The sequence below is a fragment of the Labrus mixtus genome, chromosome 17 (genome assembly GCF_963584025.1).
Source record: "Labrus mixtus chromosome 17, fLabMix1.1, whole genome shotgun sequence".
In the NCBI taxonomy this organism is placed as follows: Eukaryota; Metazoa; Chordata; class Actinopteri; order Labriformes; family Labridae; genus Labrus; species Labrus mixtus.
Window position 1 is genome coordinate 18,776,069 of NC_083628.1, and position 25,724 is coordinate 18,801,792.

The window sequence follows — 25,724 nt, forward strand, 5'->3', positions numbered from 1 at the left end:
TAAAATGAGCAAATAATAGTATTTCACCTTTTCTGTGCTGAATAAAGTGTTGCAGTCTAAAGTTTTTGCTGCCAGATGTTTTCTTCTGTTGCAGAGTTCAGAGGAGCACGGTCGTGACGTCACTGTCCGGGGTTTCCTAGAGAAGTGAACCCTACGGCGTCATGGCGGAGGCCGGTTGTCGGAAGAGCCTGGATTGAAATGCCAGCTTTCTACAATCACAGTTGAACGTGGAGTGCTTAACCTTGGTAACACCTCGAACGGAAAGGGGGACTTATTTGATTATTGACGGGAGAGGATAAGCAGCACTGTATAAGTTCTTGTGAAGTGAACCGTCCGGGGCTACTCTCCCTGACTGGGAGATAGCTAGCTAGCGTACGGTAGCGTTAGCTGCCAGCGGCTGCTAGCTCTCTGGTGATATAAAAGAAGAAAGGGGCCCCGCGAAGGTGGATTAAGACATCATTTTCACTGGAGTTTTTCAGGTAACATACACTGTGGAGTAACTTCTTCCCCTGGTTCAGTCAGAAAGTGAGCTAACACTGCATGTTGATGCGGTAAAAGCCGCGAGAAGTGAGCGGCGAATGAAAACAAGATGGAAGAGGGTGAAGTTATGTTAGCTCGTTTGTGTTTGTGGCTTTAATAATGAATAATAAACACGCAAAGCTGCCTTCCGTGGTTCACTGCCTGCGCACACATTTGCATAGTAAAATACTGCCAAACGTAAGAGGCCAAGTAAGGACTCCGGCAGGAAAGCGGACGTCCCGGAGGTTCGATGCTAACACGAAGTAGCGTAAAGTTTTGTCATTTGTTAGCTCTCGTGCTAGCCTCGTGCTTCATAAAGCTACTTTCCTTGACAACTAAAAGATGTTTATTAAACACACGCTGATGTTCTCATACAAACACCTCTCTGTCTTTCTCGGGTTTTTACACATCATTAACGCAGATGATGAACAACACAACAAACATGAAGCTTTTATTGTTTTACGAGTCTTTAAAATGTTAAACATCAAAATACTAGCATCACATAAACGAGCTAGCTAACAGTTCACGGTTATGTTGTCTCGTAGTAAACAGGTTTAGTGTTTGAATTAAACGATTATCTTTAAATAACTCCAGGTGCTGATGAGGATTTGATTGTTGTTGGATTTCTGTTCGTATTTGATGGTGAAACACCGTCTGGCGGGTCGGTTGTGTCTGCATACGTTACTGCTAACGTACCCGCCAATTGCTAACGTCGGCGTCATTAGCCGGTGTTATGTCGAGAAGTGCTGCCTTGTCGAAACATGCTCCCACAGCGCGAAACCAAAGCAGAGGCGAACCAAATCAGACTACCAGAACAAGTTAACAATTTAAATCACTTTACTTCTCACTGTATATGTTTTGTCAGAGATTGGGGAGCACGTTTTGGTACGCTGTTATGTAAGATTTCAGGGGAAATGTATCTCGATGGACATTTATCTCTGATACACCATATAAGCGTTTTGAAACACCACCTGTCGCTGCATTTTCACTGTAAGAAATATACTTAACAGAAATTAAACCTGTATTTTAGCTGTTAGAGGAAGCATATCTCGATAGGTGAATTTTACACCCTGTACTGCTCTTAGCTGCAGGGGGGCACATCTCGATGGGTAGCTGGACGAGATATAACACCGGCGTAAGCTAGTTAGCTAGAAGCTAAACTTGAGCTACACTGAGGCTAAAATGACACCAAGTTTGGCTAAATAGCGATAACTGAAGTTAGTTTTCGCCTTGGTTTCGGTTAATTGGTTTATTCGGCGTTCAAAGGGACTATGGAGATTTGAATGGATGTTAAAATACTCTTTGATATGCAGGCCTGATAGGCCTCAGAGCTCAGGGGACAAACACAGCTGAAGTTTCATGTAAACTCACACTGTGCTGTTCTCCATTCACAAGTCATGAATTATTTTATTAATCTGATAAGGTGACAAACTCATTACTAAGGCACAATTAATAAATGGCGTCAGACATTTTTGACAATTTTATGTATATAGCACATTTAGAAACACGGGTTTACAAAGTGCTTTGACATACAGCAAAAGACCCCAAACACAGAAGAACATAAACAACAACAAAATAACCCAACAAACACATTTAACCCAACCATCACAAGACCCATCATTAGAACCATTATAATAACCCAGGCAAACCTAACAACATGAGTTGAGACATGTAGGAGCAGAGATTTAAGATGATGTAACAATAATGTTAAAAAGTTAGAGAGCAATAAAAACCGGTTAAAGAAATAATAATGTTTTTAAAAAAGTGTTCTGCGACATCGTATTGACAGCCACAGGGACATTTCATAGGTTAAACTTCGATGTCGGGGCTAAGCAGCTCAGGGATGTTTTACCGAGCTGGACGTGTTCTTGGGAGTTTATTATTTGCTGTCCAGTTCTTTAACTTTTACGAAAGCAACTTTATAGGTTGTTTCTAGACGAGTCACTGGAATGTGTTTTATCTTTTGATGAAGTCCTTGCATTCCCCCCTGAGGATTTCCAATCATGTTTGTGTATATTCAGAATCAAAATCGGGTTTTATTGCCAAGTACATTTACACATACACAGAATTTTTTTTAACAAATATTGGTAGTAAGATATTGATTGGCCGTATACCAGAATTTTAAACCTCAATACGACACTAGTAAAAAACTATTCTAACTATTTTGATAAAATTTAGACATTGCTCCCTCTCTTTCTTTTTCATTCGCAGGAGCTTTTGGTTAAAAATATGAGTTGCTTTTATAAATATCAGTACTATCATTAGTGTAACAGAGTTTGTATTGTTTTAGAACTTGTGGTATTGAAGCATAGAACATTTTGAGAACCTTAGTATGATAAATGGGAAAGAACCCATTTATCATACTATCGTCTGGTAGCTGGAGAGGGGCCAGTTCCCTTCCTGATCACTGCCGAGGTGCCCTTGAGCAGGGCACTGAACCCCCACCAGCTCAGGAGCACTCTGACATCCCTCCATTAGTGCATGTCCAAAGGATCCTGTTTGTTTTTGAACATGCTACACACACAGGCTGAAATACACACACATGCACACAGAGTGTAAAATAGAATATCCCCTTGTGGGATTAATGAAGAATATCTTCTTCTTCATTTTGGGTACATCTTTAAACGGCAGGTGAAACGTAAAGACGAGCAGTTTTCCATGTGTTCTTCATCTCCTTTTTTTAAATGACTGTGAAAGAACCTGAGTGAATAGTCATAACATGTGTTATAAGTTTACTTTATTTACAAACCTGAAATAATTGTACATTTAATTGAGTCACTCTGTTATTGTGAGACCTGCTACACACACAAAGTCCTGAAAGCAAACTTACACTGTCACCATGTTGATGTTATCTGTGCTGCGCTTGTTGTGTTAGGCTCCTGATTTATTTTGACTTGCTGTGAAGTATTTAATCAACCTGTGAATGTTGTTATTTTAATGTTTTATAAAATTGTCTCCTCTTACAGGTGAACCACGTCAAAGATACGACTGCAGGTTTGTCAGGGGAAGTCTTTATTGTTGGACTTCGACATGGCGGGACGCAGTGAGGAGGAGAGTGTAAGCAACAGCAGTGGAGAATCGAGGTAAATCACCCACTCATCTCTGATAAAAGTACATTACAGTAGTTTTGCTTGGTGTTATAGAAATCAGTTTTGTAGTCTCAGGTGATGCTAATAATAATGTCATTGTAACTGTATGTCTGACCCTTATTTTACACAGCAGACGGACAGTAGAGCACCTCTAGAGTACCCAGCCATATGTTTGTTAGCATTGAAATGCAGGATTCATAAAGTGACATCTGATGGATAATGTCACGACACAGTTGTTTACAGTGATGTTCAACACTACACTTTTGTTTACCCGACACATCAGCATATATTACGCTGAGACAGGAGTTTGCAATTCTAGAAAGTTGTAAAGGCAGCAAAAATTAGCTCTAGATCTTTATTATTGTAGGTTAAACAAAAAACTGTAATTAGCTAACACACAGCATTGAAAGACAACAATGGCTTGAGTTGTGGTGCAAACCGAGCGGTGATGAACTGTTTTTCCTCTTCAATGGCTCTCCAGCTGCTTTAACTCAGCTGTGTACTCTAAATGTATTACAGGGCTGCACATTTTGTCGTATCAATGCATGGCCTACATACATTTAACCATTTCAGGCATCCGTGTTTATTTGTGTACAGTCCAGAAGTCATGCCAAGAAAATTCATGCCAAGCTGAGCCCTCCCTAAAATGTTTTAAATGTTGGAAAACATGTTGATACTCCTTAAAAAGGGGTGGTACTTCTTCTTTTGTTGACGGTTAATCTTCTGATTTCTCATGGAAAACTGTGTCCCTCTCTTTTAATGCGACAGTAATTCTGATGATGAATCCGGTTCTGGATCGGGCTCAGGATCAGGGTCCGGCTCAGGCTCCAGTTCCAGCTCCTCCAGCAGCAGCAGCCAATCAGGGAGCAGTGACTCAGGTAGTGGCTCAGACTCCGGCAGCCAGTCAGACTCCGACAACGAGAAATCCAAGGAGAAGAGCGAGACGCCAAATAAGTCAAACATTGACGGAGCTGAGGTAAAAACAAAAAATCTGAATTTAAAGAAATAATGAAAGGTGATGATGACTCTGTTACTCTGACTGGAAGATGTTTAATATATCATGTCTTTATTCAGAGTTTGTTTTCATAAAATATCATACAAGTTTTTGTGACTGGAAAGTAGATTTAGCATTGTTTTCATCCTCTGCAGCAACTTAACATCTGAAACTTTCTCATGCTAAAATCTATGAAAACTTATAGAATGTGGTTTAAACATGTCCAGAGCAATCATTTAAAACTTGACTCGTATATCACAACATAACAGAAAGGCACATTTATGAAGCTTGATTCAACATTATGTTATGTTTAATCAATAATAATGAGGGCGCCAATATCTCAGTCTGTAGGGACTTGGGTTGGGAACTGGAGGTTCGCCGGTTCAAGTCCCGGTGCGGACCAAATATGGAAGTTGGTCTGGTAGCTGGAGAGGTGCCCTTGAGCAAGGCACCAAACCCACCACCAGCTCAGAAGCGCCTGCCGGGGGCAGCTCCGTCACTCTGACATCTCTCCATTAGTGCATGTCCATAGGATCCTGTTTGTGCATGTGTGTATATTTCAGCGTATGTGTGTGTTGCATGAATTACAGAGTGTAAAAACAGAATTTTCCCTTGCGGGATAAATAAAGTGAATCTTAATCTTAATAAATTTATGTCACAGATTCGATGTCATCAGATCAGGAAATTGAGAAATTGTAAAAAATTATATTTGCTGGACTTTATTTTTTTTCTTAATGTATTCTTTTTAGGCAGTAGTTCCAAGACTCCCCCCTGCTCCGCCCCTGAATTACAACATTAAAGACTAAAAACAAAAATCCATCAGAGAAAACAAAATATGAATCCTCAAGTTTTCTCTTGATTTAGCTTTGTCAATATTAGACACTTAATATAATCAGCCTGTTCATTATTGGACGTGTGTATATCTCTGACTGCTCCTGCTGCACGTGATGGAAGAGAAAAGTGCAGCGTGCATTTAGCGTCTGCTAGGACATAAAGTGTTTGTAACGCAGTGCTGTTTCACAGAGTCTGTGTGGAGATGTTCACAGACTTATGACGTTGCTAGAGAAAAGTCGAACCGACCGTTTGACCGGATCACATGTGTTCCCGACTCGGTCCGTACAGATCGCGGATTAACTGTTTGCTGAAGCACTAAAAGTAAATAGGTGCGCGTGGTGGCTGGCGCTCCGTTGTGTGGTGTGCGGTGTGCGTGCGTTTGCGCTGCAATGTATGTTGGTGTGTCTCAGCGTGCCCCGCGATGCTCACAGACAGTCATTACAGCAGAGAGAGGAGCAGGGAAAAGTAGCTGCAGCTAGGCTACATCAAATGCGCTTAATACTCAGCATAGTTTTTTATGACTTTTTGATAAAACATTTACCTGCCCTGTGGCCGATAGCCCTCTGAAAAGTACTCGCCAAACGCAAAATCTACCCGCATTTGGCGCTTGGCGGGTGTTAATTTCGGACCCTGCCAGCCACCTTCATGATGTTCCTGACAAATAAGCCGAGTAGTAAGGACTCTTATGAAGCGCAGTGCAATAGTAGAACATGAGTGTACATGTAAATATTAGCACTTACTTAGTACCCCAAAAATGTGTTAATTGAATCAAATCAAATTGTGTCTTTAAACTGAAATTCAGAGCGTGTCGTGGATTTTTTTTAAATAATGACTTGCCCTACTCAGAGTTCAGATGTCTTGACCTTTCCCCTAGTGGCACACAGTCTTTTTGGTTGTTAAACTGCTTGATCAGCTCTTGTCATGTGAAAGCTTATTCAACATGTTCACACGTTTCTTCGGCTAATCTTCCACTGTACTCTTTGTTTGCAGTTCTGGAAGTCCAACCCAAGTATCCTCGCAGTGCAAAGATCGGCTATGCTCAGGAAACAGCAGCTGCAGCAGCAGCAGCAGCAGCAACAGAGACCAAGCTCCTCGAACAGTGGATCGGATGAGGTTGGTTTCGGACTGGTTTCCCTGTGTCGCTCTTTCTTCTAAACTGTGAACTGATCCAGTTTGGGGGGATGTTTAAAATTCAAGGTGAATACGGTGATTATTCATTAGCATTTTCTCTGTCGTTGTCTTTGCCAGGACTCGTCGAGTAGCGATGATTCAGACTCATCGAGTGGATCCAAAAGGAGAAGAAATTCCGGCTCCTCTGACTCTGGATCGGGTTCTGGATCTGGGAGTGGATCTGGATCAGATTCATCAGCAGCGGAAAAGAGCGATGAGACGGCATCAGACTACGAGCCCAGTCACAAAATCAAAAGCAAAAAGCCTCCTACAAAGTAGGCATACCATTCCTCTTTATGACTTTTTGTTTACACACACTTAATGATTCCACTCTCCCAAACTGTTGATCCAATAATTTGAATATCATCTTTAAAAACACAAGAGCGGCTAGCTGCGTGTGTCACTCAGTGCATGCACAACTTCTCATCCTCTTCTTTTGTCTCAGGATGAATTTTCGTAACGGTAAGAAAAGCAGCAACCAGAAGAAGAAGAAAACACAGAAGGGTTCCTCATCTGATGATGAGGATGAGAACTACAAGAAGATGGCATCAGCAGGTCCACGGCGGCAGGCGACCGTCAACGTCAGCTACAAGGAGGACGACGAGCTGAAGACGGACTCAGACGACCTGGTGGAAGTGTTGGGTGAAGATGTGCCGCAGCCCGAAGAAGACGAGTTTGAAACACTGGAGAAAGTGATGGACAGCAGGATAGGAAGGAAAAGAGGTGAGTATTTTATTTGTGGTTAATTAACATCATCCTTTCCAAATGTAACCTCACATTCAAACAGCTTGAGAATATTTTACTCAGTTTCTTTTTGATTTTTTTTCTCCACACAGCAACAGGAAGTGTTACCACTGTATACGCTGTTGAAGCAGACGGGGACCCAAACGCCAACTTCAATCCCAACAAAGAGGCCGGTGACATCCAGTATTTGATAAAGTGGAAGAACTGGGCTCACATCCACAACACCTGGGAGACGGAGGAGACGCTGAAGTTACAGAACGTGAAGGGCATGAAGAAACTGGACAACTTCAAGAAGAAGGACCAGGAGAAGAAGAGATGGTGAGAGCTTGTTTGAAAAACAAAGATCTTAATGCATTTTTTTTTTTTAAACTTATCCTAAAATATTTCACACTGACTACTGAGTCACAGAAAGACAGACAGGACAACAATGAAAGCAAAGAGTGACTGGTGTGCTATCTTCACCATCTCCACTCTAAAATAAAACCTAAATCTAAACATTTGGATCCTTACCAAAGAGAGAAACAAAACCAAAATATCATGATCTCTACCTTTCTGTGGCTGACTCTTCCTGGCTGTAACATGCATATCTACACATTTCTTTACAAAAATGCAAGGCAATTTTATATCAAAACAAAAGTAAGATTCATGTTTTATTTTATTGTGAAGACCGGACTAAAAGGTTGAATCGCTTTATTTAGCATTAAATCACTTTTTGACAAACTCACAGATCGTCCGAACTTATCAGACTTCATGTTGATGTTTAAAAGTGCCAATGGTGCCACTAGGATGTACACCTGTTAAATAATCTAGTGTTTGAGATACACTCATAAAAGCTCTGTTATAAGAAATGAGATAAGCTGTTTATTAGCCGAGGTTACATGCTATCAAATAACTAGCACATCTGCATACTCCTGTAGTGCTCGGAGAGCATAATAATACTTTATTTGTATAGCACTTTTCTATACAAGTAACAAAGTGCTTCAGAAGATACAATAAAAGCAAAGAGACAGACTGGGAGGGAGAGGGGGTTAGTTACATAAATCCATTGTATTTAAATAAGGGTCTGTTCCGTTTCAAACAGACAATAAAATCAGACTAATAGAATAAAACAAAAATTTAAAATAAAATCGAAATCACAGAGTGAAAGTATTTTTGTAAAAGAAATTCTTAAGTAGTGAAGTAAAACGAGGGATGGACTCTGCAGGTCTGATCTCCTCTGGCAGGCTGTTTTCCAAAGTCTGAGGGCTCTAACAGCAAAAGCCCTGTCCCCTTTAGTTTTCAGCCTGGACCATGGAACAACCAGTATGGCTCTACCAGAGGACCTCAGACTGTGGTCTGGTTCATGAGGGGTTAAAAGCTCAGAAACATAGGAAGCTGTCAGCCCATGTTGAGCCTTAAAAGAATCTTAAAGTCAATTCTAAAATCAACAGGCCGGTGAAGGGAGGCTAAGATTGGAGTGAATTTGTCTGTTCTTGTTAAAAGCCGGTCTGCTGCGTTTTGGATTGTTTGAAGGCGCATTCTCAGTCTGCACATGAGGTGACTGTCATGCTTGCCTGCAGAAACATCTCAATTGTTGCTAAAGTTCACCAGGAAGAATTCAGTTTGTTAGTAATGTGGGAAAAAGGAAAGCTGCCATCTTTCTGCTGCTTTCTTCTTGCAGGCTGACATTGTTTGTTTTTTCAGCTGACACTTACTGAGTAGCTACTGACAGATAGATCACACTCACTAACAGTTCACTATTATTATATGTTAAGTGATGCTTCAATGCACAGAAACGGAGCAGAGTCAAAGTGTCAACCAACTTTCTTTTGACTATTGATGAATTTCAAGCACTTAATGACTTTGTTTCTGATAACGTAATGCATCATAGTGGAGAAACGTTTAGTACAAATAACAAATATCCTGCAGTAGAACCTGAATTTACACACAAGAAGAAACTAATTCTACAAAACCTTCAGCCCTCTGCTGCCCTTATGTGACACATGTGGATGTTGTCAACCTTCATTTATTTAAAGTCAAATTAAATGTGTCTCTGTTGCGTCTCCTGAGCAACTGGAAAAAAACAGACCCCATTTTCCTTAAATGAGAAATGGAACTCTCGCAATGTCAACGTCTCTTTAGAGTGTGAGACTACAGTCAAATATATTCTGTCCTTTGCAACAATATGAGAAATTTAGTAGTCCCAGATTAGACCAGGACTAGATTCATTTTGTAAAACTTCTACTTCTTCTCCCCAGGTTAAAGGCAGCTTCACCGGAGGATATCGAGTATTTCAATTGTCAGCAAGAACTGATGGATGACCTTCACTCTCAGTACCAGCTTGTAGAGAGAATCATAGGTATGTTTCCTACGCTGTATCACTTCTGGTTTATAGGAAACGGAACAGACCCTTATTTAAATACAATGGATTTATGTAACTAACCCCCTCTCCCTTCAAACAGGACATTCAAACCAGAAGTCGGCGGCAGGTTACCCAGACTACCTGTGTAAGTGGCAGGGTTTACCGTACTCGGAGTGCAGCTGGGAGGACGGTGCTCTGATCTCCAAAAAGTTCCAGAAGTGCATCGACGACTACATGTGCAGAAACCAGTCCAAATCCATTCCATTCAGAGACTGCAAGGTAAACCAGTAACAAGTGGCTGCTGGCAGTAAGAAAAGTCTGCAATAGAGAAATGCTCCAGCGAAATAATCAGGATTTTGCAAACTATCTCCCCTGGCTGCCCTCAAGTCCTCATAGGTTTGAACACCTACCTCACAAGCTGTCTTTCCTTCCTTTAGGTGCTGAAACAAAGACCGAGGTTTGTGCCCATGAAGAAGCAGCCATCTTACATCGGAGGAGACGGGCTGGAGCTCCGAGACTATCAGCTGGACAGTTTGAACTGGATGGCCCACTCCTGGTGCAAGTAAGACTCAGACAATCCTTTAATTCTCAGCTTCTCTACAAGTCTTGAAATCACATGCACTATGTCCAAGCGTCACAATCTAAGATTACCATGTTGCTCTCTTCATCTCTGTCTGTGTCATAGGGGCAACAGTTGCATTCTGGCCGATGAGATGGGTTTAGGAAAGACCATCCAGACCATCAGCTTCTTGAACTACATGTTCCACGACCACCAGCTGTACGGACCCTTCCTGCTGGTCGTGCCTCTCTCCACGCTCACCTCCTGGCAGAGGGAAGTCCAGCTGTGGGCCCCTCAGATGAACATCGTCGTCTATCTGGGAGACATAGGCAGCAGGAACATGGTGCGATGGCTCAAACACACATATATACTGTTTATATTTCACAGGGATGACATTCTTCTGGATTTATCTGGAATTCCGGATGTTCAGATTATCACATATTAGGGGGAGAGAGCGAGGGGATGGCATGCAGCAATGGGCAGAGTTTGTATTAGAACCCACGGCTGCAGCGATGAGGACTTTAGCGTCCTGTACTCGGGGTGTACAACATGACTGCTGGGCTATCTGGTGCCCCGATCCACAAGACTTTGACAGATGATTCATGATCGCTTCTCCCGCAAATTTACAGCCTCCTTAATGTATTTGTCGCCTGTTTTTGAATTACTTTTTAATGGGTGAAAAATGGCCATCTGAGATAATTAACAAATGAACAAACTGCACTCGTGCTCTACCGCTCCTGTACATTTTATGTTACATGGCTTCTAACGATGAATGTGGTGCAGAGTGTCATGACATTGATCTGTTTCAATGACGTCATGGTGGAGGAAATTTTAAAACGGGAGGTGTGTTGTTTGGGTAACTGAAGTGGACGGAGGCGGTAATGTTAGCACAAGAACTCTTAAAGTTCACGTTTGTAAAAGTATTCCATTGAATGCATTTATCATTGTGTGAAGATGAGCCAGATGAGCGCTGACGGAGAGATTTTAAAGGTAGATGAAAAAAGTCAGGATCAAGTGCTGCAGAAAAGGCACAAACTGGTGCATAGACTTTGATCAGAATGCAGGAAAATAAATGTTTTCTACTTTTAGCGATGGGATATTTTTCCTGCTTTTTCATCCTCTGCCAATTACATCCTGATGTCAGAAACATTTGAACAAAAAGGCAACGCCTGTAACCCAAACATGAGCTTCTTCAAAACTTTTTCTTTCCTCTTTTGTTTTCCTGAAACAGATCCGGACACACGAGTGGATGCATGTCCACAACAAGAGACTGAAGTTAAACATCCTCCTCACAACATATGAGATTCTTCTCAAAGACAAGGTCAGCATCTCCTTGATTTATTGATATTGTTTTTAATTAAGGTACATCTCTTTACATTTCTAAAGCTGTGCGGTGGGATTTGAGCTCATGTGAGAACTGTACCGATTGTGTGTGTCTGCAGTCATTTCTGGGAAATGTTAGCTGGGCCTTCATTGGTGTTGATGAGGCGCACCGACTGAAGAACGACGACTCCCTCCTCTACAAGACCATGATCGACTTCAAGTCCAACCACAGGCTTCTGATCACAGGAACACCTCTGCAGAACTCCCTGAAAGAGCTCTGGTCCCTGCTGCACTTCATCATGCCTGAGAAGTAGGTCATATCACCTGTTGCACACTGACCCATTTCTCTCCTGGCTGCAGAGACGTCTTCTTAAATACTTCTTACACTGGTGTAATATCAAATTCTGTTAAGTTACACTGTAGTTGTCTGCTAGCCGCATGCTAACTTTAAAGTAGTTATCTGTGCTCTGAAGCTAATATGTTGTGCAAAATGTCAAAGCCTTTTGTTGCTTAAAATTCTCATACAAAGGATATGTACATGTAAAGTGGAATGACGCCATCATAAAAACAATCCTCTGAGACTGTACAAAATGAAATTAATAATGAAACAAGGTTTTCGCAATGATTCACAGTCGTACATCTCTGTTCAAGGTTTCACTCGTGGGAGATCTTCGAGGAGGAGCACGGTAAAGGCAGAGACTCGGGCTACACCAGTCTGCACAAAGAACTCGAACCTTTCCTCCTGCGGCGAGTCAAGAAAGACGTGGAGAAATCTCTTCCTGCCAAAGTGGAGCAGATCCTGCGAGTGGAGATGAGTGCTATCCAGAAACAGTATTACAAGTAAGAGCTGGAGGCTAACCTTCAATCCTCAAACTAAATAAAGGAGTTTTGTTTCTTTGTCTTTACATCCCCTCCAATTACACTCAAACTGCTCTGCCACTAACAAATGTGCGTCTTTGCTCAGATGGATCCTGACCAGGAACTACAAGGCTCTGAGTAAAGGTACCAAAGGCAGTACGTCGGGCTTCCTGAACATCATGATGGAGCTGAAGAAGTGTTGTAACCACTGCTACCTGATCAAACCTCCGGAGGACAACGAGTTCCTCAACAGAGCTGAAGCTCTACAGGTCAGTTTGATTCATCCTGTATTATTCTTGATTTACGAGTTCAGAGTCTGGTTTTCTTTACAACCTTCTTCTGAATTACAAACAAAAATCTACTCATTAACTCACAAAGAAGCAATCTCTGTCAGTCTGCATAGAGGAGGATTTTTTTTCCCGCAAAGGATCCAAGACAGTTCAGTGTCCAGTGTAAAGTTATTTTGGCACATCAAACATTCAATAACACAAGAAGAAACAAGAAAGCTGAAACAGCTCAAACCTGTGTCTGAGTGACAGTGGGGCAAAAGCCAAAAAAGTTTGACAAAAACACCTTTTCCAGTAAAATTGCAGAAGAATACGCAGAAAGTTAGAGGCAAAGGAAGGAAAGTTTGACAAAAGAAGTACAGACATGTTTGATTGGCAGCAGAAGAAACTAATGAAAAGCTATAAAGGACTTTGAATGTTCCAGCCAAGCAGCAACCCCCGTTCTTGAAAAATGAGGCCAATGTGGAAGAGTAAAATCCTGCGATCGTCGAGTGTCCGCTTGAGGCTGGCTGCAGGAGCACAGGAAGTCACATACACACCACAGCCAAAAATGATTCTTATTATCCAGAGTTGGGCGTGTAGCGGTTCCTCAGGAGGCTTAAAAGGTTGACGGAGAGTCAGGGACAGATTGGTGACGTCCCTCAGGATACGTCCATTAATATTTAGGGTCTGTGGTTCCAGAGCAGATGGGACGTTTTATCTTGACATAAATTTGACTGGAACTGTTCTATTCTCTTCTACAGCATCTGATCCGCAGCAGTGGGAAACTGGTTCTGTTGGACAAACTGTTGGTGCGTTTAAAGGAGCGAGGACACCGAGTCTTAATCTTCTCCCAGATGGTTCGGATGCTGGATATCCTGGCTGATTACCTGAGGAGCCGGCAGTTCCTCTTTCAGGTACAAACACACTTTTCTCGCGTGACCATCTGACATGCTGTTGACCCATCTAAAACAAAAGCATCTCTACGTGTTTTTAATACTTTAAAAATGTTGCTCGTCTGTGCAGAGATTAGACGGCTCCATCAAAGGAGAGATGAGGAAGCAGGCTTTGGATCATTTTAATGCTGAGGGCTCAGAGGTGAGTTTAACACCCCGTCGACAAACCGCAGCTTTAACTGGATAAACAAAGACTCTTACTTATTATGAACCCTCACTTGTGTTCTCAGGACTTCTGCTTCCTGCTGTCGACGCGTGCTGGCGGTCTGGGGATCAATCTGGCCTCGGCTGACACAGTCGTCATCTTTGACTCAGACTGGAACCCTCAGAACGACCTGCAGGCTCAGGCCAGGGCGCACAGGATTGGACAGAAGAGACAGGTAAGCAACTAGCGTGATAAACACTGAAAAGTTTCTGTTCTTAAAATTTATTCTGCTTCATGTTATGATGACACATCGACAGCGCTGCATCTTTTTAACTGTTGAGCAAACCTATTGAGTAAATCCTGACCCTGACCTCTGCTGACCCCACCAGAAACAAACCATCTAGTGGTCTGAAAAATCACTGTCGACTATGTTTTCATCATTATAGTGCCAGAAAGTTTTATAAATATAACAAAGTAATAATTGACCATACAAGATGTGGAAACACAGCGCCTTGTGTCAACATGATACTGCCATAAAGTCTAAATATCACAATTGCTTCAAATTAAACCCTAAAAACAGGTGGACGGGTGGGCTGCTGGGTTGCACGTTGTGGAGCCCCCTATCTTTGTATCTTTTTTGTTGCCTCCAAACTAATAATAACACTTTGTAGATGAAATCATGAGACATGTTTCTATAAACCTTCACTGTAGGGGAGTACAATGATGTAGTTTAAAAAAAGATCCATCCATCCATTATCTTTACCGCTTAGAAGACTACAGCCTCCACACAAGGGGCGCGTGCACTAACCACTGCGCCACCAGTGCCCCAGCAGGAACACAATTTAGACCTTTATTCTCTCTGGGAGATACTACAAAATCAGACTGCGTCTTAGATACCGGTGCAACTTATATTCCGGATTTAAAGGTACCTCAAAATTGTACTTCAGTAAATGAACTTCATTACATTCCCCCCACGATCTTTGTAGCCTTCCTCAGATCTGGATCTTGTGCACGTGAATTAAGTTGCTGTATAAATGATTATAAACTGTCAGGTTGTGTTTACATCCTGCTGTGTTAAATTAAGAGAGGAGATTAGATCAAACGTTATTCATCCTGAAGGAAACTCTGGTTCCAGTCTGCTCTTTCATCACAGTAAAAACAAGAGAAACACAACAGAGCATAAAGTGTATGAGGGTAAACTAAAATTCAAAGAAAGCGCCGCCACAATAGGATCAATAAAAGGAGATATAAAAGTGTGCTAATTCTGTCTGTTTGTGACATGACAGGTGAATATCTACCGCCTGGTGACGAAGGGCTCGGTGGAGGAGGAAATCATCGAGAGGGCGAAGAAGAAGATGGTGCTGGACCACCTGGTCATTCAGAGGATGGACACCACGGGGAAAACTGTCCTCCACACGGGTGCTGCCCCCTCCAGGCAAGCAACACAAACTGACTCTTCTCCTTTTTTTTCTTTTTAACCTGAATGTTTAATGTGTTCATCGCGCTGTGAAATATGTTTGTATGGCTCTAAAAGGTTGTTGTTGTTGTTGTTGTTGTTTTCTTGCATGCAGTTCAGCACCGTTTAATAAAGAGGAGCTGTCGGCCATCCTGAAGTTTGGTGCTGAGGAGCTTTTCAAAGAGCAGGAGGGGGAGGAGCAGGAGCCTCAGGTATGTAGACATTGTGTGTGAACATTATCACGTTTCTCCTGATATGTTTTGGAGCATCTTGTCATGTCCTGCTCTGCTCTGCAGGAAATGGACATTGACGAGATCCTTAAAAGAGCCGAGACGAGAGAAAATGACCCCGGACCGTCCACAGTGGGAGAAGAGCTTCTGTCTCAGTTTAAGGTAAAAACAAATTTTAACAAAACAAACAAACTTAAATCTTTAACAACTTAACATTTAATAACGTGTCGATTTGACCTGTGCAGGTGGCCAACTTCACCATGATGGAGGAGGAGGAGATAGACATGGACTCTGAGCGCAGTCACAGGAGCTGGGATGACATCATTCCCGAGGAGCAGAGGAGGCGGATGGAGGAGGAGGAGAGACAGAAGGAGCTGGAGGAGATCTACTTGCTGCCACGCATGAGGAACTGTGCCAAACAGGTACACCAGAAGCCCTGTGAGATATACAGAACATGTGCTGCTTCATCAGAAGCACTTTGTTTTTATTCATGAACGTCCCGATCGTTTACAGATAAGCTTTAACTCCAGCGGAGGTCGGCAGAGCAGGAACAGACGGTACTCCGGCTCCGACAGCGACTCGCCCTCGGACCGAAAGAGGCCAAAGAAACGAGGACGACCGCGGACCATTCCACGAGAAAACATCAAGGGCTTCAGTGACGCTGAGATCAGGAGGTGAACATATAAACATCTGAACCCTCAGTTTGGCTGTTCATCATTTACTTCTGTTAACGTCTCTGAATTATTTACAGGTTTGTCAAGAGTTACAAGAAGTTTGGGGGACCACTGGAAAGGTAAGCTTACCTTTTTTTTAAATGTTTTATAATGATGAATAAAGTCCCACACACTCTCCTCAACACGTGTCCTCCTCAGGTTGGATGCCATCGCTCGTGATGCTGAACTTGTGGATAAGTCCGAACACGACCTCAAGCGTTTGGCAGAGACGGTTCATAACGGCTGTGTGAGGACACTACGGGAAAACCCCTGTGGACCAGAGAAAACCTCAGGTAACCATCAGATCTCTCAGCTATACTGTTATTTCCCTATCATGTGATAAATCGGTTTAAAACGAGGATGCAGTTAAAGTTTGAGCACCGCTTTAATTACCCCATGATTAAACTGGTGATCTGGTTTGAAGGGCAGCCCTAGCTTCTAATGTCGACTCGGTAGCACAACATTCAAACTGGGCCCCTCCTCCTGGGCTCATCGCCATCAGAAGCTCACCCTCACTGCAGGATGTAGTGTGTTCGTTTACTGCTTGTAGCTACACTGCAAATGATCCTGCAATCAGTGAAAATGTGTTTGGATCTTGTCTGGACACACCTGCCTTGTTTTTGCCTTAAAAAATAATGAATTATGGGTGCAGTGGTTAGTGCGCGCGCCCCATGTATGGAGGCTATAGTCCTCCAAGCGGGCGGCCCAGGTTCGAATCCCACCTGTGGCTCCTTTCCCACATGTCATTCCCCTCTCTCTCTCTCTCCCTGATTTCCAACTCTTTCCACTGTCCTATCTCTACATTAAAGGCACAAAAACCCCCAAAATAAATCTTTAAACATTTCTTTTAAAAGAATGAATTAAGTCTCTCAACATTAAATGCCAAATAAAGCTTTTTTTCCCATTTGTTTGACCACCAGGAGGCAGAAGAGGGAAGGTAAAAGGTCCCACATTCAGGATCTCTGGAGTCCAGGTGAACGCCAAGCTTGTGATCTCACACGAAGAAGAGCTGGCTCCGCTTCACAAAGCCATTCCTGCCGACCCCGAGGAGAGGAAGAAGTAAGGCTGCTGGGCAATTCTTAGATTTCTTATTCATTACTGAAAGTGTTAACATTGTCCGGATTTTAATTCTGCGTTTGTTTGAACAGGTATATGATTCCATGCCACTCGAAGGCAGCGCACTTTGACATTGAGTGGGGGAAGGAGGACGACTCGAGCCTCCTCATAGGAATCTATGAGTACGGATACGGCAGCTGGGAGATGATCAAGATGGACCCCGACCTCAATCTCACACACAAGGTGAGGACAGCCACATGTCTGATGAGCTTCATATTTAAAGTCCTAATATTTTTACTCTGAATGTTTGTCTCATGATTTTAACCTTTTAAAATCATAATCCTGTTTAAAAAAATACAAAATTAAAGAGATATAAGAAAAAGCATTCAATCAACCACGAGCCGAGGCTTCAGTGTTTCATGACATCAATTTGTACGTTCACTGCTGATGTCACTATCTCACCTCTATGTTGCATGTCAAACACACAGTCAGCTGTGACCTCGCCATGAAAGATTCCAATTTCCTTACTCGGTTATAAAGTTATGTCAAATAATACCTTAATAACTAGAACCCGGCTTTGGGCCTGTGTCCACCTGCCGATTTTATTCTGAGTGCCGGCTTCCCTTTTTTAAATTCTTCGTGGAGAGGAGAGAGAAAAGGCAAAGCATCCTTTGTCTGAGTGCTCCATCTTTGATGTGCGGCCGCTCAGAGCGCTTACGCTTGAGAACTTTTCAGAAGGCCGATCATATTGTAGCTCGGTCGTGACTCCTCTCATTTTCGTCTCTTCTGGATCATGTCGTGTACCCACATTGTCCTGGAGCTGTGATGGCGAGGTCATCAATATTAATCTCCTCATCCAGACATAGTAGGAGGGCCAGCATCCTCCGTTTGATTCTCACAGTGAAGGGCAAAAGAAATATAGCCAGAGCCAGTGGCTCAGTTGGTAGAGTCGTCGCCTCTCAACCGGAAGGTCGAGGGTTCGATCCCCAGCTGAGCAACATGTCTGATGTGTCCTTGGGCAAGACACTTAACCCCGCATTGCTCCCATTTTGGTGGCCGTGTATGAATGGATTAGTGTTGAACTTACTCTCTGATCTACGTCGCTTTGGATAAAAGCGTCTGCTAAGTAAATTGTAACATTATGGAAATATGACGCGTTTTAAAAATGTTCTAAGACGTGATCACAACAAGAACAAAACAAAACATGGTAATTCAGATTGTAGGGATAACGATGAAAGCTATGTGTGAAGTTCAAAGGGTTAATATTCATCTCAAACATGAGTTTTTCTTCTCCCTGATGATCCCCAATATGAACTCTGTCCCTTGTTGACCAGCTCCTACCAGATGACCCGGACAAGAAGCCTCAGGCCAAACAGCTGCAGACCCGAGCAGACTACCTCATCAAGCTGCTGAGCAAAGACCTGGCCAAGAGAGAGGCACAGAAACAAGCAGGGACGGTGAGTCTGTTATTTTACAAGTCCACCTCCGTCTGCACCTCAGACATACGACCTTTGATAAAGATTTAACTGCATGTGTAATACCGCGACTCTTTGTTATTTAGGCCAATTCACGGAAGAGGAAACCAAGAAGTAAAAAGAGCAAAACTCTGAAGCCGACAAAGACGGAGGAGGTGATGAAGACCACGTCCTCAGAGCCATCGCCTGAAAAGAGGTCAGAGGATGAAGATGAAGTCGAGGAGGAAAAGGTATGTTAACACACGAAGAGGACTTTGTTTCATGCTGTGGAATAGAGCGAATGTTTCCTGTTAGAGTGCAGACGATAAATAACATCACTTGACTTTTTTTTTTAAGGTTGTTCCACCTGTGAAGACGCTGAACCGACGGAGCCGAGCGGACAGAGTGGTGGTGAAGGAGGAGGAGGAGGACGAAGAGGAGGATGAAGAAGACAACGACGAGGACGATGACGAGCCCGAGGAGGAGGAGCTTTCTTCATCCGGGGAGAGGGAGGTGAAAGGAAAAGAGGTCAAAAAAGAGATCAAGAAGGAGAAGAAGGAGGACACCTGGGACACAAAGGAGAAGGAGCCCAAAGAGAGAAAAGAAATCAAACCTCTGGAGGCGATGCACAAACAAGAGGAGAGTGCGGAGAAGGTGATGTTTTACTCTCACTGCAACAAATCGTACTTTCTGTTCACTACTATCTAAGAAAAGGAGGTGATTTTTAATGAATTCTGGATCCTGTTCTGCAGAACGAGCTGAAGGAGAGAACGAAGAAAGCCTCTGATGGTCCCGTTCATATAACAGCAAGTGGAGAGAACGTCCTGGTATCTGAGGAGTCTGAGGAACTGGACCAGAGGACGTTCAGTGTGGTACGTTATACCGATACTCTCAGGGAAATCCTGCTATTTACAACCTTATTTTTTTATGTTTGGATCCTTTTGACTAAAATGCCACAGAAACATTTAGAAGAACATTTGGCCTCTGAGGTCTCAGGAGGGGCACAAGGCTCGGTCTGCTCTGAGATTCATGAAATTAGATTTACACATATTGAATAAAATCATGTAAAAATTATTGGGAAATGTAGCTTATGGCAGATTCTAGCTGATGTTACAAGTGTTGTATTAACTGTAGCTAAAATGTTCTCTGCATTAAATTCATCCTTCACCAAAGGATGATCAGCTCTCTTAGACAGCAGAGGTTCGACATGCTGTATCTTCTAGCTTTAATAAACATGTGTTTTTTTATTCATTTGACTTGTGCGTTTCAGTGTAAAGAGAGGATGCGGCCGGTGAAAGCGGCTCTGAAGCAGCTGGACAGACCGGAGAAAGGACTGTCTGAGCGCGAGCAGCTGGAACACACGAGACAGTGCCTCATCAAGATCGGAGACCACATCACCGAGTGTCTGAAGGAGTACTCAAACCCCGACCTCATCAAGCAGTGGAGGAAGTAAGAACGCAGAGTTCAATATGAGTTCAATAAAAATAAAGCTTATCAGCAGTGAGGTCTGGGTAAAGTAAACTTTAAAGGCGGCTGTAGCTCAGTCTGCAGGGACTTGGGTTGGGAACCAGAGGGTCGCTGGTTCAAGTCCCGGTGCGAATTAAATCTGGTGTGCTCCCTGTGTGGCAGCTCAACTCTGACATCTCTACATTAATAACCTGCATGTCCACAGGTCCTGTTTGTGCGTGTGTGTATGGGAAGCATGTCTCTCAATAAGAGTAAACCAGAACTTCCCTCAGGGATAAATTAAGTTTGTAAAATTATAACAATGATACACTTTGGAAGTTTTTTTACTGCACAGAAATAATCTGCAGTGCGTCTCCTGCAAGGTGGACGATTCATTCCCAACTGATGACTTTACAACTGTGCGAGTCTCTTCACTGTTAGAAAGGCTCTGTCCCTGTGCGCTCAATTTAAAAGGAAAAAAATGTAGCAGTATAAAAACTTTTAATAATTAAAAAATATATATATATTTTTACTGGAATAAATACCCCAGTTTGTTTGTAGATGGAGAGATCTCTGGATGCTTCAGCTCTTGATTTATTTATGGTAATAAAACTGAACGAATCCAAACCTAAAAACTGAGCTAACATTCAAGTCCCTGATTGGTTGTAACCCCTCCTCAATTCCTCGGTGTCAAGAAGACCTGCAGAGAAAACATTAGCAGCTTTATTCTGTGTTAAAGTTAAGTTAGCAGCTAGCTGCTAGCCTTGTTGTCATCTTTTGTTATTGTGATATTGATTGAGAGCCCCCTGCTGGCAGAATCTACGTATCACTACGTAAACTTCAGGTTTCTGTCATTGTAGGATATTCATCAAACTCACAGATTAAATCATTTATCATCTTTAAGAAGAACTCATAGTGATTGTAGTTTTGTGTCATATTATTGTCAACACACATCAAACCTCTCTCAGTGTCTCAGTTAGATTCCCGTTTTCTTATTTCTGTTTATTCGTCCCTTCCAGAAATCTGTGGATTTTTGTCTCCAAGTTCACCGAGTTTGACGCCAGAAAGCTTCACAAACTGTACAAACATGCGATCAAGAAGAGGCAAGAGAACGCCCAGGCCATGGAGCAGAACACTAGAAGTCAGAACACACACGGTTACAAAAACGCAGGTACGCTCAGTCTCCCTCTGCCTTAACGATGTAACGACATTAAGTATGAGAGAGAGTTCGCTCTGATTCAGTTCTTGTCTTCGTCCTCAGACATCGAGAGGCTCAAGGACAACTCTCACCAGGACGAGAGCAGCAGAGACAGCTGCAGCTCGGACCGACATCAGCCGTCAGGTCGACACCACGAGAGCAGCGGCAGCAAGGAGAGACACTCCGCGGAGTCTCACAGGAAGACGTCGGGAGGAGGAGGAGGAGGAGAGTCCAGGAAGAGGCCGTACTCCTCCTTCAGCAACGGAAAAGACCACAGAGACAGAGACCACTACAGACCGGACAGCCGGGACAGAGACAGACAGGACAGCCGGGACAGAGACAGACAGGACAGCCGGGACAGAGACAGACAGGACAGGTGAGGGTCAACCCATCACATTCAAACCTTCTCCCACCTCTGAATGTAACGGCGTCGTTTTTTATGTCCAAGAAAACTCCCTGACAACACTCACATCAAGAACGAGTCAGAAAGTCTTACATTTGTATTTCTGTACGTTTTCTTTAACTTGCTCTGACAACATAAATCTTTAAACACCTCACATATTTATTAAAAGCAGTTTAAAGGAAGGGGAACTTTATAAAACAGCCGGAGAGATGATTGTTTATTTTTCAGTTGTGTGTGACTCCACAATGAATCTTACTGAGTATTTGGGGTAGCAGAAAGGAGTGTGTAGGATTGAGTAAAAGTATGGAACACATTGAGCACCTTCTTTATGACCCGAGGACGTTTTGAGGAACAAATTCTTCACAGCTGCAGCGTAAAGCGAGCTCTATTCTGCATGAATGTTCTCTTCCTCTGAATGGGGACTTTGGCTTCTCCGCTCCGTCTGTCGGCTTGTTGCTCCTAAGGGGAGAACAAAACGCTACAGAAACACTTTTGTACCTGCAGCTATATCACTGCTTAACAAAGCAAGCACAAGATGAGGCACTTCAGCCATGGATGATTAAACCTTTACAGTGGGTGTCTGTCTTAAGGCCCTGACACACCAAGGAGATCCTCGGCCGTCTGTGAGCGGTCGTCGCCCTAGTTTTTCAGTGTGTTTGGCCCAGTCGCTACCTGTCGGCCCCAGTCTGCTTTTTTTCTTTGGCGGCGGTTGGTGAGAGGAATCTCTCTGATTGGCTGTTCAGCGGTTTCATTTCTCTCCAGCTCTCGTCACAGATTCAGGAAAGCCCCTTGAGCATGCTGCTGTAGTATCCATGCTTTCACCCATTAGTGCGGTTTCTCCTTATTTGTCTCTTCCGCCTCTTCTTTTCTTTTTACACTAAAAGACCAAGAGCTGACAACGGCAGTGCCATTTTCAACTTCTAGGTACCAATAAAGAAACATTTACCAATGAATAAAAAAAAATCTCCACCAGAGAAAGAGGGGCTATGTTTAAGTGCAGGTAGAACTCTCCGAAATGTTCACACCGCGCCCATTTTAATATTTCAAAAGGTTAGTCCTCTGCACATTAAAATTGATTCATGTGCTCCGGTACTTTCTCCATATTCTGCCTGTGTGAAGGAGTCATTTGAGTTATTTTTAAAATATTGCTTATTACTCATATTGCACATCTCAGTCATGTTTGTTTTATTTTGTGTGTGCAGATATTACAACGACAGCAAGCACAGGAAGCTGGAGGATTTCCGCTCCGGCAGAGACCACCGGCCAGACTTGAAGGATCATTCCCACTCAGACCACCGCTCCTCCTACAGATACCACTCAGACTGGCAGAACGAACAGCGAGCCTCGGCCAGCGGGCCGCGCTCCCCCCGAGACCAGCGCTCCCCTTACGACTCCCGCTCCCCGCTGGGTCACCGCTCGCCTTTCGACTACTCGTCGGACCACAAGAGCACGCCGGAGCAGATCTGGAGCAGCCGTAAGACATAGCAGGAGCTGCGAGGTCTGCACGTAGCAGCCATAGACTGACACACAGCGAGATGCCTTACAGGGACTGAACCTGCAGCTGTCTGAAGCAGCGAGCAGCCGTCACATCAGCGCGGCTCCTCCCCCTCTGCAGCTGACATCACCTCGGGAACCTGCAGGACGAGTGCCGGGGAGCGGCTCCACCCAGGCAGCAGATTAAAGAATCCTATTTTTCTATTTAAGAGTTTAACGCTGCGACGGCGGCTCCACAGCACGCAGCTGGGATTTTTGTTATTTTTATAAACTTTTTTTTAAACTCTGTACACGGTCGACCCTGAGTGCTGCCTCATATTCCCGCCAACCCACGACACTGGATCCTGTCTGACTGTTTCTCTATGTTCGTCTGTCCGTCTGTCTCTCAATCATGCTTCTTATTTAAGTGTTAACTCGATGAGACGTCGCAAGAATCACAGAGCAGGTGGATGTTGCGGTGAAGCCACCTGAAGTACCTCATTTACAGCATTTCTCAGTTCCTCGGCAGGTTTTCTGTTTCCACCTGGTGTGAATTATTTAATAACATATCTTAGATGTAAAAAAAATAACCTGGATTCTTTTTTTTAGAGCGACTTGTATCATGTTTTTTTTCCTTCAATAATGCTGTTGTAAATTTTTGTAAAATAGTAAATCAGTGGTCTTTTCTCCTCAGGCTTTTGGGATTTATTATGACTCTACTTTTCCCCATCGACTCAGGCTTTTTTCGTCGTTCTCCGAGTGAGTTTCTGTACAATAGTTCTTTCGTTTAATGCTTTCAGAATGTAACTTTTGGTAAAGGGAAAGTTCTTACTCAGTTTTTCTCACTAGTGCTTAGTTCTTTCGTCTCTTGAATCAGTGAGCTGAAAGGAGCGGACTTTTTGAAATCACTGTCTTGTTTTCTCTCCGTAGAAGCGCCTGTTAGATCTTAAACAGTTAGACTTCTGACTTATTTTTCCTTCCTCTTACCTTTTAGTTTTGTTTTCTACGTAGGCAATAATAATGTCAATGTTTCTATGCAGCCAAGTATATTTGTGGTGAACCTGCCCAACTAAATGAAGTCACTGTTACGGTTCACACTGTTGTACATAAATTTCCTCTATATTTGAAAATGAATTTACACTGAAAGTGCATGAATTTTTATGAACTGTTTTATATAGTTGTTTATGAAGCCATTAAAATCAATCACTGTACTCACTCGTACCAACTCTCTTACACAAAGTGTCTCGTTATTCAGCATGACGTCACCACCACCTCGTTTTGTTTTTGTAAACAGACGGGTCGAGAGGGCGGAGCTGGAGTTTACGCTAAGCTAAATGCTAACATGAGAGATGGTTTTGTTAGCGCAGTTCTCCTGCGATGTTGCATATGATGCTAATCTTCGTTTGCTTTCAACATATCTGTCACATATTCTGTAAAATCCACTTCACCATGTTTCTCTAACTCTAACATGTGTCCGAAGTCTGTCTACAAAACCCTCGGTGATGAGAAAAGTCCATCCTCTCCGTCTTCTGCCTGCTCCACTTTTCAGAAAATGTGTGCTCAAACAGGCCGTTTGGAGATTTTCCCTTCATGACATCACAAAGGGCAGTAACCCCTCCCCCAGGTGGGTGACACTCCCACAGCTAGGTGTTTGTTCTGCCCTCTGAGTCTGCCTTCTCACCGTAAACAATAGGACATGGAGAGAGAAAGCCTGAGACACCCAAGCCCTTCCAGAGAGGGGTGTGGTCAGACACAGCTCATTAACATATTTAAAGGTACAGACACAGAAACAGCCTGTTCTGAGCAGGCCTGAAATAGAGGGGTTATAGACATGATCAAATACAGGATCAGAGTGGATTTAGAACAAGAAACTTCACAGACATGTTTTTGAGGAGCTCTGAGACTTATTTAAACTGGTTGAAAAGGAGGAGGATATTTGACCTTTTAAAAAAAAGCACAGAAACCGCAGGGCAGTTTTCAAAGGCCAGCGAGTGCAACGCTCCAACTGGATTACAGTTGATTTGATTTAATCAGAAAGGATCGCTTCAGTGACGTAACTCAGAATTATTTTTATTTGTCAGGGACACATAGGCATCAGGACTTTTAGACACGGCTGATTTGCGATCATTGTCCCCTGTCAGGCTTTTAGGAAATCACACAAACAATACACCAATACTACCAGTGAAGCAGACAAAGACGGGCGGATTTATGACTAATAATTAAATCTTACAAACATCTGATATAAGGGACGTTTAGTACAGTGTTTCTCAACTGGTAGGTTGGGACCCAAGAGCGGGACGCAGAGTAGTTTTCAGAGGGTTGTGAATGTGTGCCTGAAAAGGAAAAAAATTGTGTCAAAAAGTCTTTGAAGCGCTTTTAAAAACATGTTTCTGTCAATAGTTTTGTCCTGTCTGAGGTCCAAACGGCACCATTTTTAATTACATAAATCTGATTGGTTGAAACGTTAGAAATTACGGTCCAGATATTGTCATTAAGG

The 25,724-nt window shown here is 43.1% G+C and overlaps 1 protein-coding gene across 1 annotated transcript; it reads left to right on the plus strand.

The window, feature by feature from the left end:
- The first annotated feature begins 126 nt into the window (after positions 1-126).
- On the plus strand, positions 127-24,448 carry chd1 (chromodomain helicase DNA binding protein 1). The gene is made up of 35 exons (XM_061060637.1): positions 127-479; positions 3,486-3,602; positions 4,377-4,584; positions 6,427-6,549; positions 6,685-6,881; positions 7,052-7,329; positions 7,443-7,668; positions 9,588-9,688; positions 9,792-9,970; positions 10,129-10,253; positions 10,377-10,593; positions 11,482-11,571; positions 11,693-11,883; positions 12,225-12,413; positions 12,538-12,700; positions 13,462-13,614; positions 13,724-13,795; positions 13,884-14,033; positions 15,085-15,233; positions 15,370-15,466; positions 15,551-15,646; positions 15,730-15,906; positions 15,998-16,158; positions 16,236-16,277; positions 16,357-16,490; positions 17,118-17,256; positions 17,346-17,496; positions 18,588-18,710; positions 18,815-18,958; positions 19,065-19,361; positions 19,460-19,579; positions 19,978-20,156; positions 21,173-21,324; positions 21,415-21,727; positions 22,957-24,448. Exons 2-35 carry the CDS (start codon positions 3,550-3,552, stop codon positions 23,237-23,239), a joined length of 5,472 nt encoding a protein of 1,823 aa, XP_060916620.1. The 5' UTR covers positions 127-479; positions 3,486-3,549; the 3' UTR covers positions 23,240-24,448.
- Positions 24,449-25,724: the final 1,276 nt, after the last annotated feature.

What these genes read in the sequence shown, in the direction of transcription:
- chd1 (XM_061060637.1), top strand. Translation starts at nt 3,550, where the DNA reads ATGGCGGGACGCAGTGAGGAGGAGAGTGTAAGCAACAGCAGTGGAGAA. An exon ending in ATCCAGAAACAGTATTACAA is followed by an intron (nt 12,414 to 12,537) that starts GTAAGAGCTGGA and finishes GTCTTTGCTCAG; the next exon opens with ATGGATCCTGACCAGGAACT. An exon ending in ACCTCAATCTCACACACAAG is followed by an intron (nt 17,497 to 18,587) that starts GTGAGGACAGCC and finishes CTTGTTGACCAG; the next exon opens with CTCCTACCAGATGACCCGGA.